The following is a 16,993-nucleotide window of genomic DNA, read 5'->3' as shown; positions in this document are numbered from 1 at the left end:
TTCAAGTGTCCTGTTGATCTGGTACATAACTCCTTGAATTATATTTATTACGAAACATCATAACTTTTTAATTATTATTAGTTGTTATATACATTAATACAGAACAATGCTTTATGGGTTCAGGTGTCATGTTGAAACAGTAAATACCATTCACTGATTGTTACTGACTACCAAGTCTCATGTTGAAATAGTATCTTTTGCTGATCCTCACTGGTTGTCAAGTGTCTTGTTCAAATAGCAGATTTATTTTACTGATTGTTATTGATTCCTATATGATTCATTTTCATTATTTGTTACTGACAGCATGAAGCCATTTTGAAGTACAACATACCTTTCATTGTTTGTTTCTAATTTTCTGGTATTATGTCAAATACAACATATCTGCCACTGTCTGTTACTGACTGAATGGTTTCACATTAAAACATAAAACATTATTTTTTGTTTATTACTAATTAATGATATACCATTAAAATATTAAAAATACTTACTATTTTAACATGACACTTAATAATCAGTGAGGATCAGATAATTACTATTTCAATGTGACACTTGATAATCAGTGAGGATCAAATAGATAATTACTATTTCAATATGACACTTGATAATCAGTAAGGATCAGATAGATAATTACTACTTTAATATGACACTTGATAATCAGTGAGGATCAGATAGATAATTACTATTTCAATATGACACTTGATAATCAGTGAGGATCAAATAGATAATTACTATTTCAATATGGCACTTGATAATCAGTGAGGATCAGATAGATAATTACTATTTCAATGTGACACTTGATAATCAGTGAGGATCAGATAGATAATTACTATTTCAATTTGCCACTTGATAATCAGTGACGATCAAATAGATAATTACTATTTCAATGTGACACTTGTTAATCAATGAGGATCAGATAGATAATCACTATTTCAATGTGACACTTGATAATCAGTGAGGATCAGATAGATAATTACTATTTCAATGTGACACTTGATAATCAGTGAGGATCAAATAGATAATTACTATTTCAATATGACACTTGATAATCAGTGAGAATCAGATAGATAATTACTATTTCAATATGACACTTGATAATCAGTGAGGATCAAATAAATAATTACTATTTCAATATGGCACTTGATAATCAGTGAGGATCAGATAGATAATTACTATTTCAATGTGACACTTGATAATCAGTGAGGATCAGATAGGTAATTACTATTTCAATTTGCCACTTGATAACCAGTGACGATCAAATAGATAATTACTATTTCAACATGACACTTGATAATCAGTGAGGATCAGATAGATAATTACTATTTCAATATGACACTTAATAATCAGTGAGGATCAGATAGATAATTACTATTTCAATTTGCCACTTGATAATCAGTGATGATCAAATAGATAATTACCACTTCAACATTACACTTGATAATCAATGAGGATCAGATAGGTAACACTATGTAACAATTTTTTACTCATTCTTGTTCCTGCGTAGAAAGTGTTATTTCCCAATTGCTCATGCTTAAAGTAAATGTAAAGACCTATTTTTTTCTTTAAACTTTGCTTTTGTGACCTGGGAATGTATAACAAAAACATAATGGGAGACTATATTTGGGGGCTGATACATGAAAGTGATTTATATTACAGTAACAAATCTCAAAAAACTACTCACTTCCAAACATTTTTGTTCATTTTTGTATAACTTTAGTATAAATACATGTAAATCTTGTTTTATGTAAATGAAAATGTCCAAATTTGCCCATTTTTACATAGAAAATGAGTTAATTTCTAAATTTCATTACCCAGGTCACAAAAGTGAAGTTTGAAGGGAATAATGGCCATTTTCTGTACTTTTACAACATAAGCAATTAAGAAATAACACATACTATCCAGGAACAAAATTTGTGTTGCATAGTGTTAATTGTGCTCTGCCCACCACAGATATTGAAACCATGATATTAGCATTGTAAATCTGTAGACACATTGCTGTGCCACTGAGGGCCAATCAGTATGAATCAGTTGTGGTATATGAATACAGCATGAGTTTCTATTTTCTTGTAGTATTAGATATTTATTTTGAATTTATTCTTTGTTCTGAATATGTATAGATTTCACATAACATATAGTCAAGAAAACTATAACCTGATATTTTGTTCAAGATACCTTTGTTCCTTTGATGTTCTGAAAGTAAGTAATGCCTATTACAATAAATGGAGAATATTTCTTAATACACTGTTGTGTAAAACTGTTGACAGCACTGTCCTTCAAAAATTATTCAGGTGATATCTAGAGGTTACAGCCCCACCTATGTTGTACTGAGATTCACCAGTCACAAAGATAATATTTCACATCAGGTAAGTCAGTGATTTAGAAATTACAAAATCTAGAATTTGGTAGTTTGGTCTGGCACATCAATGAAAGTAATCTAGTAAAATTTAAATGTCAGTTGTCAGTCTGGTGATCCAATAAAGAAAGACAGTCCAAAGTTATTAAGTAAACTGCAAGCACAAACATTGTTTTTGTGTGCAAAATAATAGCATATAATAAAAGTTGTTTATTTTTTGTCCAGTCTCATTATTCTGTTTAACATTGAACCAATTAGTATCAAATTTAGTACTACTCAATATTTTGAGCAAATCCCTTATCATTTAGTAAATTAATATTAATTTCATCTAAATATACTATACAATGATAAATATTTACTATTTAAACATTTATTTTTAATTATCAGCAAGGATAAATAATATTCATAATTTCAACACAACACTTGACACTCACTAAGGGTCAATGTTTTTTTTCACTACTTTAACAAGGAGTCTTAACTTTCAGATGTGGTTTTGTCTTGAACATCATTTAATATACAAAAACCAAAGAAAATTTATTCAGATGTTCAAACTTTATTAGGCACTTTGACAGTTTCCTTTATAAGTTAATGTTTTGAGAAGCAGAATAGAAAGGCTATAAAATAATATGATTTTGAACTTGGTCTTCTCTAACTTGTTTATTAATTTTGGTAACTGTCTGTGTGAAGAGCTAAACTTCATTTGATGCTATCTTTTTGCTTTTTTTGAAAATTTTTTGATCAGTTCAGTTAAATGATCTTTTCACTGAATATTTTAATATAATTTTTCTTAATAAATATTCACAAGTACTTCAAGTACTTATTTGGTAACACAAATAATAAAATCAGTCGGCATCTTGTTTATCAATATCTTAAATCATTACAGAATTTCCTTAGTGCTTTATAGTAATTCTGTCATTAGTCTCTATTTTTTTCATGTGCTTATAATAAAAGCTGTCCAAATGTATTATACATTTTGAATACCTGAATCAATTTACTTTGGAATTTTTCAACCAACAAAAAAAAGTTTAAAACTCCATAAGCCTATTCTCAAAGCATAGATATCTCAAATCATTCTAGAAGTAATTTTTTGGTATTCTTTACAACAACTAACAAAGAAAAAATGGATACAATAATCTAAATAAGATCTAAAAATGGTTACAATAACCTTAGCCTTGTTGTACGTGCCAATTCATAATTCCTAATACAAAATTAAAACAAGAACAGTGTAATGATTTATGAGCAGTTAAACCTAAATCCTTTATATTAACATTCTTGTCATACAAAAAGTATGTCATTTCCAAATTTCCACAGTTTAATTATTTAAATACATTTCTCACATTCTGTCACAGTCAGTAAAACTTTCAAGGTCTGTTTTTTTTTTGCAAGAAAAAATCTTAAATTGAATAAGCTCCTCTCATAATCTAACTAAAAGTAAATAATTTGGTAACATTAGCAAACCATTAATCTATTATAATCATTACCACTAATAACAAACAACAACAATCTCAAAACAGATCTTTGATGGACCATCACTCACATTCCTCCTATAAAATAATTCCCTATTATCATTCCCTCTGATTTCTACAATTGAGTTGATTTTCTATCCACTTTATAAATTCTCTATCATTTATAGACATACAAGATTTGCTATATGATCTCTTGTGAGGATATTATTATCAAAGTGATTTCTTAAAGCTAAATTACAAAATGTCAAATGAAATTTCTCTTACCTAAAATAGACACAAACCCTGTCAAATATCTTCATAAAGTTATACAATAAGAAGACACTTTACTAAACCCATACTCGAAACCCTTGATTAGGTATCAGCCTTCCCAACACTTTATGAATTTTTGACAACAGATTCCAACACCTCGTCAACAACAAAATTCATAGCGACAGACCTATAACACATTATTTACCTTATCCTTCATATCTTATAAACAGATTATTACACTGTCAATATTTAAATCCTCAGGGATTTCTCTAATTTGAAGAGACTTTTAAAATGTGGCTAACTTTTTAGCTACAGTATAAAGGGGTTCTTCTTATAGCAAAGTCACAACGAACTATCTGTTTGTCCACTGAAAGGAAATCAAACCCTTGATTTTAGCAATGTAAATTCACAGACTTACCACTGTCCCAGCAGGGGACAACTACAGGATAAAATATTTTGTTAATTACTTCTAAACAATGTAGGGCTCAAATACAAGAGACTATAAGGGCAAGCTATAGTATAAAATATTTTGCTTCTAAACAGTGTAGGGTTCAAATACAAGAGACTATAAGGATATATTCTCTTACATGTAATTGAAAAGCAACATAACAAGAAATTACCCAACCTCAAAAGTTTACTTTCATTGCCTGTTACATAATTTGACAACTTCTCTTATTTTATAATTATATCAAAATATCTGACAGGTGTTTCAGAGCATAAATATGCCATCTTTCTTTCTCTCTAAATGTAGCTTTCTCACCATTTTCCTTCTCTGTAACAGATGGATCCTCATCTCCACTCATTAAGACAATTGCACATTTTGGAACAGTGACAATGGCCCTCCAAGTTGCCATAGCAACAGGAGGTTCTTGGCAGGGAAGTAATGATCTATTATTAATACTTGCTCCATATGTGAAGACACAGTCTCTGTTTGAAATAAAAAATTCAAAAGAAAATATGAAATATGGAATTTTGAAAATGCAGGCCTCATTCTCTTAAAAAGAAAAAATCACCTTGTATACAAATTATGCAAAATGTCTCTTTTGCCAAAGAACCACAGATCTTGGTCTAACATTTTCTGCTTACTTTCTTACAGATGAGGAAAGATTAAAAATAACAATAATCAATGCAATTATATAATACTGGTTTCTAACTGAAACCAAAATGAAGTATCATTTATCATGTAATCTAACAACCAAAAATATATCTCTGATGAAAAACTAGTAGTCTAAATCTATAAATATAATAATATCTAGCATATCATGGATCAACTGCAGCCATCTAATTAACCTGATTTACAGTATTAATGCAAAAATAGAAACCCACCTGGAACACAAGCAGAATGTTAAGTGATTAAATTAATTCCACATAAAAATACCAACAGTATTGCTCCTCATAAAATAACTGATTATTGCATGTACATGACACTTCAAATTACTCTAAAATAATTATTTATATCAATGTTTACTAGCTTTTTCCATCAAGTGTTCATAACCATAAAATAAACATTTATAAAATGCAATAGTTGACAAACATATTTTTATGCTAATGTTTTTGCAACACTTACAAAACTTGTAAAAACAAACTTTTAATCAATACAGTTATCACTAAATTTTCAATAACATCTGAATATTTATAAAATACTGAAGAAAACTATAACAGCCCATTATATACTAAAATTTATTTGATATTTCTTTGAAACTTTTACAGGGAATTTACAGAAGTGGTATAATATCTAGTTATGTGTAACTAATGCAAACAGCCTCTAAAGTATTTGAAACTCGGCATTCACAAAAAAAAGATTACAATAATGTTTCCATAAATGATATAGAATAACTTTGAAAATTAATATAAAAACTACTTAATTTGTATTTGAAAAAAAACTAAAAAAATATATTTAGGCAAACAATGATGAAATATGTTTGGATACACCTGATTGTGTAAGTGCCATGTTCTCTCCATTAACACAGATAAGTAGTTCCAGAAATGAAAATATCTGAATAGTGTATGAGTGAATAATAGGTACAGCTGGCTCATGGTTAGTTGGTTGATTTAGCACTTTTTGGCACAAAGCGGCTAGTCTATTTGTGCCAAACGTCCAGTAAAAAGTTAAAAGTAAATTTAGTAAAATTCATAAAAGGAAATTTAGTAAAATTCATAAAAGGAAATTAAGGTAAAACAAAACAAAGTTAAAAAAAACATAAATAGCATAAAACCAATGTTTACATATAGTCTACAACATCAAGAGAAAAACTACAGTAATTCAAGTTGTAGAGGACTTTCTTTAGTGTAACTGTAATAATCATAACTCGCCAGGAAGACCAATTGGTAAGTACAAAAACCACCATCAGTCACCTGAAGTTGGCCTTTCCAGTCCTGGTTTTGAGTTATTTAATGTTACAGCCAGTTTCTAATTTCAAATTGAACTAGATGATCTGTGATTTTTAAAAGGGAGCCACATTAAAAAGGTGTAATGTACAAATTAAAAAAAACACATGGCATTAAAAAGATTAATGGCCTTTAAAACACTAAAAACATTACCAAGGTGGACAGTGTCACCATCACCAATAACACTGTCTTACGTTATGGAGAAACCTTGGGACAAAACATGCTTAAAATAGTGCTGTCGTTGTGAATCGTAACGATGACAAGAAAGTAAAATGTGGCTTATTGTGATCTGAGTGTTGTACAAACTATGCACTAGTCACAGTTTTTTAACTCATTGTTTTCTTTTATCTGGAACTGATACACCAAAGTCCAATACAGTATTTTATTTGAAAAGCTTGTTTTCACGTTGCTCACTCCAAGTCGACTGCCAGCTGGCACGGAGCCGAACCTTGAATACAGGACCATAGTCCTTGTATGTGACAGGCACAACAGTGATAGCAGATAGATTTAGCTGCAGTGTAGGTGAGCTCATTCCCACAAATACCAACATATCCCAGTATCCAGAAAAACTGGATAGAAGTAGATGTTAAAGAGAAATGGGCCAGTCGGTTTTGAATATCAGGGAGAGCAGGGTGTGAATCAACATGAAGTGATTCCAGGGCCAGTTGAGAACTAAGCAAGTCAGTATAAATCGTGCAGTTTGAGTACTGCTTAGCTTCTATGTGATCCAGGGCAAGAGAAATAGCATACAGTTCAGCAGTGAACACAGAAGTTGTGGAGGGGATTCTGTGCACAACCACTGAACCACAACAAACCATGGCAAAGCCCACACAGTCATCTGATTTTGAACCATCTGTATAAATAGGAATGGAAGGATGATTCAAAAGATATTCAGCAAATAGTAGACAGTATTTCCAACCAGGAGTGTCTACTTTTCTCAGATGATTTAAAGACAGGTCACAATTGGGGACTCTAAGAAGCTATGGTGGGATGGGCTGACCAGTAGATACAGCAATGTTATCCAAAAACAGACCCAATTCACCCAACTGTGCCTGGATATAAAGGCTGAAAAGAGCAATTGCAGACCATCTGAGGAAGGAAGACAGAACCCCAGGTGGGATGCTTTCATAAGGAATGAAGTTTAGAAGCATATAGTAAAGACAGTTGCAAATGGCAGAGATGCAAAGAAGGTTCATTATACTCTATGTATAAGCTCTGAACTGGGGAAGTGCAGAAAGCCCCAGTGCAGAACCAAAGTCCTCGATGAAGGGCCAGTTTGAATTCCACCAGCGTAAAGGGATGATTATAGCCACAGAGACAATCAGTTCAAAAAGAAAGAGGTGATGCTCTGCCCAAGTCTTGATGGCTAAAAAGTTGGAAGAAGAAGCAGAAGTGCTAGATACCCAGCAAAAGCTTTCATCTGGAGTATTGGCAATGCTCTGGGTATCAGCCACTTCTGGCCATCAGAGAGCAAGATCAGGAAGGGGACAGAGTTATATTGTCCACTGACCTATCGAATCTTGTCTTTGAAACTGGTGGTAGAAGATATGCTGGTTGTGAACTTAATCCAAGATTCCTTCTGGCTTTGACGTCTTACTCATCAAGCATGTGCACGGACCGACTGGAAAGCAATGTGGTTCGAGAGTGTGGGATATCTACGGAAAGTATCCAGGCTCATTTTTCAGCCTTCCATACCATGTGACAGGCAGGATTCCACCATGGACAAGGATATAGTGAAAAAAGTGTTGAGGTTTTAGGAATACATTGAGCAACTGCTTGTATAATACAGTCAGTTACTACTGCCACACAGTCGTCTATTGATGGCTTACAGACAATGGCAGGATCAAGTTTTGCAAGAGCAGTGAAAGAGGACCAGTTTGCCTGATCCAGCTTCCACCAAGGCACGAGGGTCAGGTGGTACTGACCATGGCCTGTCTCAAGATTATACGAAAATGATCACTGCCTCATGGATTACTGTCAACCCTCCATGAAAAATGGGAAAATAATGAAGGGGAGCAAAGTGAGAGATCAATAACAGTAAAGGACTGACCATGCTCATGGAAATAAATAGAAGAGCCAGTACTGAAAAGAGAAAGGTTGTGATCAGAGACCATACACTCTACAGAGGAACCCCTCCTATCAATATCAGCACTTTCCCAGAGGGGATGATGTCCATTAAAGTCCCCCAGGATGAAAAAATGAGACAGCAACTGTTTAATGAAAGCATCAAGGTCTGATTGATCATAAGTCTCTCCAGAAGACAGGTAGAGAGAACAAACAAACAGTGATGGTATGACCCAAGGAAACACGGATGGATACGGCCTACAAAGGTGTGTCGATTGGCAAAGATAGGGTGGGCACATGCTAATCAACCAACAGTGCACTCATCCATCATTTCTGTATAAAGAAAACCACCGAAAGGTGACTGTATTGGCAGGTTTCAGAAATGTTTCCTGTGAGGAAAGACAAATAGAATGGTAGGAGCAATCAGTGTTTTGATGCCATCCAGATTAGAACATAAACCTTGACAGTTCCATTGTATCAGGGTGGCCATTTTTATTTATGTGTAGGCGATTTGGGTTAAGAACCCTTTTATTTATAACCACATCTTTTTTCCTTATTTGAGGGAGGTCTATTGACCTCCATGAATCCTGCACTGGGTCGATTGGGGAGGCCTTTGCTGTTGGAAGGGGATTCCAGAAAATGAGAATGTGAACAAATTATTGTTTTGCCTCTTGAGATGAAAGAAGAAGATGGACCTGAGGAAATGCCTGTACCTGGAACCAAAGGATGTGGATCTTTGGGAATGTATATAAGGGACAGAAATAGGTGTTGTAGTTGATTCATCAGCATTTTTTACCATGGAGGTCAAAAGATTTTTCATTTGTGTGGAAAACAATTCTTTAAGGGGAACAGAGAGATCTGTCTGCACTCCCACAGTAGGTGTGGAATGAAGTGAAGCAGCAAACGTTGGAGATGAGGTGGTGGACAGCAATTTTCGAGCCTCAGGATAAGTAATATTATGAATCATTTTCAAACATTGCACCTCTTTTTCTTCCAACCATTTAGGGTAAGGAAGAAAGTAGGACGGGTGAGAGCCATTGCAACTGATGCAACAAGAGTCCGTTTCACACTCGCAGGCATCATGGTCCTTGCCACTGCAACAAGCACATGTCAAAGAACCATGACATAACGTCTTTGAGTGACCGAACCATTGACCCTGGAAACATCAGAGAGGGTTTGGAATGTATAGCTGTACTCTGCAATTAAGATAACCTGCCTTGATGGTAGCAGATGGACATGGTGATGTAAATGTGAGAATGAGGACATTGATTGACACCATAATTCCATCTTTGTGAGTGGAGATATGACTCACTGCAGAAACTCCTTGAGTGGAGAATTAAGCAAGAATCTCCAACTCTGGGATGTTCTTCAAATCCTTCTCAACAATAATTCCTCATGACAAATTCAAAGTAGCACGAGATTTAACCTCAATAGGCATATCCCCAATTGCTTTTGAATGCAAGAGGAGTTCACTATGTTCAGATGTGGATGTTTCCACTAATATGTCACCAGATCGAAGCTTCTTTACTGACTTTGGAGAGCCAGCAAGTCCCTCTAGTCCCTTCTGAATGAAAAAGGGAGACATTTGTCTTAAAGGTTTGTCTGAAAGTGAGTGCAATATAAAAGAATGAGGTACAATAGGTGGTATGGATGGTGAGGATTGCTGCTCAGAATCTTCAAGATGTGGTCATTTACCTATAGACTATTTTCTCACTATTTTATTAAGATTTTTAATTGGAGTATCCACAATAAAGAAAGGAAAATTTCGGTACCCACTGACCCCACCCACCGTGGAGCCCTACAAGGGAATGCACTACAATGTCAAACAAGGACACTGCAGCAATGTCAGGGTTTCATGAGCACTATACCCAAACACCAGCATCAGATATAATGTCCACAACACCTGTTGAGAGCATCCAACACTGGCACTTGGTTGACCCTAGCCCAAGTAGACCAACCGATTGACCAAAGGCCGCCCATCTTGATTTATTCAAGGCCAAAGTGATTGTGTGAGGGTTGGACCCTTCAACCACCAGGATCCTCCTCTCCTCCCCTTCACAGGTTGTCACACAAGGTAAACACGTGGGTGGATGTTCAGATCCTAGAGGAGGTAAACTGAAAGAATAGAACCTTCCCTGGGAGGTCCCCTCACCACATTCGGAAATCTACACTGAGGGGCTGGCTCATGGACTGTTTATATGCTTGGTCACATTTTGATGGACAGAAAACCCTTAAGATACTTATCACATGCATTTTATGAGTCGTGTTAACCATAACTTCAAATTACTGCATGCACTGAGCTTTAACTTAAGTACCATCTAAAGATGTAATTGCATTAAAAACTTGTCAGTCTCATGGCAGTTGCTTAAAACATTTCAAAAATCATAAATACAACTTTAATGGCCATAAGACATGCATATATGTAAAAAAAATCATCAAAAAATGGCTGATATGGATAGAGAAAGCACTACGTAGAGGAGCGAACAACATTTTGACCTTCTTCGCTCCTCTATATAGTGCTTTCTCTACCCATACCAGCCATTGTCTTACATATATAATTTTCTATACAAGTGGGTTTTCTCGTCATCACAGATTATCATAGGACATACACTTACTTATTTTTCTACAGTAATATTTTGTAACAAATTTTCCAGTATTTTTAATATTTTATTCCTGTACTTTCATGTCTCTTTTTCTAATGTTTAAACACAATAAATTAATTACATCTGTGAAATTATAAAACAAACCTATTTTTAAACCTCTCAACAAACCTTCTTTAATAATTAGCTTGACTCATAATGTACATATATTGGCACCAAGAAATTCTAAGCAAACCAAACTTGTATTTTTGAACTAATAATTTTTGTGATGTAAAATCATAAAGCCCTTAAAAGGCTATTTTTCATTAACAAATGCACAACAGACCTCTTTATGAAATATATATTCTGCTTTACTAATGCTCTTTAAAACTTTAAAGTGAATACAAATTGAGAAGGGGAGTTGAACTGCAATTAAGCATATCTGAGTTACTATCTTTTTTAAGACTTGTTCAAACTCTGCAGGGGCTAAACTAATGGGAGGGTGCAAGAGGTGCAGTGAACCCAGATTCAAGACAAAAGAAGTCCAAAATACATTTGGCTTACACAAACGTATTTCTGTTAAAATGAGTATATATATACACACACAAATATCCTACAAATAGAAAGCAACACTTGTGAAATAACTTTTTCATGCTCCGTCCAATCATATTTAAATCTTTCCCATAACAGCTTACAAAGCTGGGTCTCATTACTAATTGTTCAAGTTAGGATGACCATCAAGGTGTATACAAATAAAAACAGGAAAATAGAAACAAGACAACTAATATATTTTAATGGATGACACTTTGTTAGCAAAAATAAACCTATACTTTAAGATGGACAGAAACCTTCTAAAATACTCAAGAAGTATGTTTACTCGCAAAATGAAATGATTGAGAGATGGAGCAGCATGAAAACATGATACACCATGTTGCTGTGCTTAAAAAGTGTGCAAATTAAGTAGCTTGTATTCATCATCACTATGTGTTATTACTTACAATAAAAATAATTTATTAATAGTTTGTACTCAACATAAGTTACTGTTGTTCTAATAATATTCTGATGAGAATAACCTTAACAGTTTTATACTAGAAAAGGATTTTGGCATTTTGACTGATCAGTCTCATAAGCCATTTAAGCTTTCAGAGGTAGGACAAAGCTTTACTAAAAACTTATAATTTCATTGTACAAGTAGTAGGCTTCATGTGAATTACTGTGTTCAATTTTCGGCTCCTAACCTTAAAAAGGATAGTATTAGAAATGGGTCAAATAATGGCTGCTACACTGATAACTAGAATGGAAAGGTTGTCATACTAGGCCAGCTAAGACCTATGGAACTGTTCTCTCTTTAGGAAAAAGATTATTAACAAGGACCTGATTAAGGTGTTTAAGGATGTTAAAAGTACTGATAATGCTAATGCATCATCTTTTTTCATCCCTAATGGGAAAAACATAAAACTAGGGATACAAAGATAAATTTTGGCAGAGTAAAAGCCACCTTCCCCTCACATCAGTGGCTCTGCTCAGATCTGATAACAGAAAAGAAGTGAACTGTCTTCATACTTGGTGAATGCAGTTCAATTACAGGAAGTTTAAGGTAAAGGCTGATAGCTGTTTAAATGATATGGGCTGGTTTAAAGTTTTTTTTTTGGCTCAATTTTTTTTTTAAGTTTGGTGTTTAGGACATTCCTAGTAGACCAAGAAACCTCTTGTTATCCTTAATTGTTTTATGTTAAATCTTATCCCAACATTTTCTAAGAACCACCCATGAACTGTAGATCTATCTTGTAGGAAAAACAAATTTATAAGATTTTATACGAAGGACTTAGAAAAATTGCATGACTTGGAATTGGATATATAAAAGAAAATTTATTTAATCAGTTCATTAATTGTATGCCAATTATGAACTACACTAGTTAGATTTACTTTGGATTTATCTATCAAAGACAAAAAAATACACAAATAAAACTATATATCTGATAATTTTCAAGTGGTAACTTTTCACATATATATATATGCTTCTATGACAATTACAATGGTAATTTAATCATGCCTTATTTACAACTCAAACAAGATCCCCCTATAAAATAATCAAATAATTTTACAGTATTTTATTAAAAAATTATTTTTCAGGTGAATGCAGAAAACTTATTTATGAAATGTGTATATAAATTTACAAAAAAATATATATACTAACAAAAACCAAATCATAGATTTAAAAACATATATACATACACACATATAGACAAACGTATACACGTAGTTGTACTGACAAGATTATAATATTTCAATCATCAAATATTAATTTTGTTACAAGGCATCACAAAAACTGCCAAACTATTATACTGGAATTATTGCATTTATCATTTGATTATACATGTACACTGACCTCCCATCTTGATCTTTGACCCACAAAAGCGATGATCCTTCAGGTTTGGTCTGATAATGTATTTGTATTATTTGTGGGAATCTATGACCACATCTAACTCCTTCCTTCCAAATCTTCAAGGCCCACTTTTCCAAACTGAAACAAAGATCTTCTTTCTCTAATTTTACTACTTCTTCTACATTTTTGTCAGTATTTGTTAACTTGAATTGAGATGAATAAGCACTATCTATAAGACTAAATGTGTTTAGACTTTGGACTTTAGTAACTGTAATATCACAACAATCCAAGATGCATTCAAAGTTCCTAGTTTCAGTCTCGCTTGTAAGGACATTAAAATCATCATTCCCTTTCACACCAGTTAACAGCTTACTTGGTTGTTCTTCTGTTTGCACATGCTTAAAACTCCGTGTAGATGACTGTGTTGAAATTACACTATTTGGTGTTGTATCATCTAAGTTCAAAAGAGCATTTGGGTTAATCTGATCTTCTGACAAACAAAAGTCAATATCTTCGATAACTGGTTTACATTTGGCAGTGTTGTCAATTCCACTTTCTAAAAAATTACAGAACCCTTCTTCTTGCTCAATCACACATTTTTCAGGTGAAATGATGCACCGTTTCATAAGTTTGTGATTGTCACTAAATATGTTGTGTATTTTATCTCTTTGAACATGATGAATAGACTTGTGAAATTCACAATATGCTTGAAGATTTGCACAGCAACCTAACACAGGCATTAAAGAATCATGACAGTCAACATTCCTGAAAGTCTCTGTATAATTTAACTTTTTTCTGGACTCTTTTATATTCTCACCCTTTCTTTTTCCTGACTTTAAACATGTTAAATTCTCACACTTTAGTGAATGATCATTCCACTTATTTTCTGTATAACAAGACACAGGGCATTTGTTTAATGATTTTGACACAGGTTTGTGTGGCACATCAGAACTTGTTACCATTCTTTGGCCTGAAATGATATTTGAATTATGACTACTGGTAATCTTGAATCCTTCATTTGAAACATTTTCTTGGCAATTCGGAAAGTTCTGATGACAAGGATCAGCTATGATATTGTCTTCGACTGTATTCCAATACACCCGATTTAGATGACTAAATTTATCACCTGATAAATCACATCTGTCACAATTCTTATTAACTGGTTCAAGAAAAAGTGTCACACTTCCAAAAAAGATTTTTGATCAAGTTCACAATCTAATTGTATCACATAATGCTTAACCAAAATATCACTTGTATTAGCCATCAAAGGAAGGTCTTTTTCATCAGCTTCATTCATTATGAGTTTTATTGCAAGTGTGATTACTTAGGCGGAAGACACAGTTCAGGTAAATAATGATTACTTGAATACATAATTCTGAAGTGGATCCTGCTCTGCTTATATGGATTCTTAAATGGCTCTCAATACTCATTGAAATGAAAACATTTCAAAAGAGCAAACAGTTGTTCTAAAGCTATAAGAAATATAGGCCTGGTATTACATTTAATTATTTACTATTGTAACTGGAAGCCAAAATAACATCAACTGATTTTATGCAATATCAACTTTTCTGTTATATAATAATCACACACCTTTGTATAAAAACGTCAAATTTTTAAAAGCAATGCATCATTGAACTGGCAGTGACATTAAGGTACATATAACCACAGTGGCTAAGAACTAGTGATCATAAACCTTAATTTTTGATTACGTTTTCACTTTCTACTTATTCATTAGAATGTCAAACACTGTTACTGTCAATTCTTAATCAGGTATAACAACATGCAAATTTTGTAATCGTATGTTTTCTTTTACAGAAACATAAAAGTTAACAAATTTGTTCTTTTAAAATCATACAAACACTCTTTATTAATATTCATTAAAACCGCTTTGTGCATATGTATTCACATGTATGATGATTTTAATTAAAAAATAATTATAGTTATACTATAGTCTACATGCTAAAGCTATAGAAATGCATAATCCATTGTACATGCTATGTCATATATATATAACATTATATGCAGTTAACTTAATACAAAAACTTTAAATCACAAAATAAGGCAAGCGTATGTTATCTGGTCATATAATACATATCTTTATAGACAAGTTGCAACATGCTCAGTTTTACTTGTCAATGCTTAAGAATTATATGCTCTTGCCAGTTTTTCTTCTTCAACATCTTTCCGGAAAATACTAAACATGTACAAACGTAGCAATACTTTCAACAGTGTAGACTAAAATTAGTGTAACACTAACAGTGAGTCATATTATCAAATATTTTCTACTCATGCGTCAGCACTGTACCACAATCAATTAAATTTAATAAGTAATTTATCATACGACGCACTTATTTCATGCATGTTTTTTACGTTATAATAGGTTTAACTTTCTAAAACAAAAACAAAGGAACAAACAAATAAGCTTTAAGTTATATTCATACGTAAATTAAAATACAATAGTCGTTTATTTCTTTTTTAATTAACGTAATGCTCGCGAGATGCCGCGACTAATTTTATTTGCAACCTGAAGAAACGTATTTAATTTTCGAATTAACGTAATTTTGAAATGTGAATAACAAAATTACAGCTATAAAGAACAAAATAGTTTAATTTATATTACGAGAGTACAAAAATAACGTTGTCCCTATATGAAATAGTAAAACAAAAAAATGAGTGTACTATGAAGTATTTTGGTTATTGATTACATGTTACAAGTGAACATGGCCCATGAACCATTCGAAAGAAAATCCTATCAAAATATACTTTTATGTTGGTGAAATCATGAAAGTGTAGTAGCGTATGGAGAAAAAGCTAAATTCCAAATACGTTAAATACATGTACTTAAGATCATGTGTTGTTTTAAACAAATATAAACTTTAATTCTTATAAATTAAAGTTATCTATTATCTTAATTCAAAATTTTATTTAAAAGTATATCTAGGCAGAATATTTGAGATGCGAAATGAATTTGTGATAGACTTCTACAATTTTCCTTAATTTCGAGATAAGATTTCCGGATCCATGTTGAGTTCTTGATCGAGTTTATATTTCCTAAATAGATATAATAATGCAGTCTTTCAGTTTCTTTTCCTGATGCTCCTGAAGCGTTATTCGATGGTATTCAGTCTCAAGCAGAATCTATTACCATATGGCTTACTGTCTATATGATAGATATGGCTTTATTTCCCACATTATGACATATAATGCGTAAAGTAAGACAACCTTTCGGCATTTCCGTGTTGTGGACCCAGATGGCATAGTACAATAGATAGTGTTGGAAGTATTTGATGAATACCACACACTGCAAACAGATCTTTCTTCATTGTGCACTATCAGCATACAGAAACCAAGAGCATAAAACTAGCATGCTGGGATATCATGAATTCCACTTCATCTTGCAACTGCGATAACACTGTTACTATTCCTTACTAGAATCAGTATATGTTAACAATTTTTAGTTTTGTGAGTATATGCCAGCACTGAAGCTTACGCTACATATACTTCACACCTT

General features: G+C 32.9%; 1 protein-coding gene across 1 annotated transcript in view; it reads right to left on the bottom strand.

Moving 5' to 3' along the window:
• The window catches only part of LOC143223374 (aminopeptidase O-like), a 66,214-nt gene extending 50,560 nt beyond the window's left edge, over positions 1-15,654 (bottom strand). The window contains 3 exon segments of the mRNA XM_076451280.1: positions 4,826-4,992; positions 13,486-14,686; positions 14,689-15,654. Of these exon segments, the coding sequence (XP_076307395.1) occupies positions 4,826-4,992; positions 13,486-14,686; positions 14,689-14,779 (1,459 nt within the window). The 5' untranslated portion in view covers positions 14,780-15,654.
• Positions 15,655-16,993: the final 1,339 nt, after the last annotated feature.

The sequence above is a fragment of the Tachypleus tridentatus genome, chromosome 8 (genome assembly GCF_004210375.1).
Source record: "Tachypleus tridentatus isolate NWPU-2018 chromosome 8, ASM421037v1, whole genome shotgun sequence".
Taxonomy (NCBI): Eukaryota; Metazoa; Arthropoda; class Merostomata; order Xiphosura; family Limulidae; genus Tachypleus; species Tachypleus tridentatus.
Note: the sequence above shows the minus strand (reverse complement) of the source record. Positions and strands in the feature narration are given on the sequence as shown.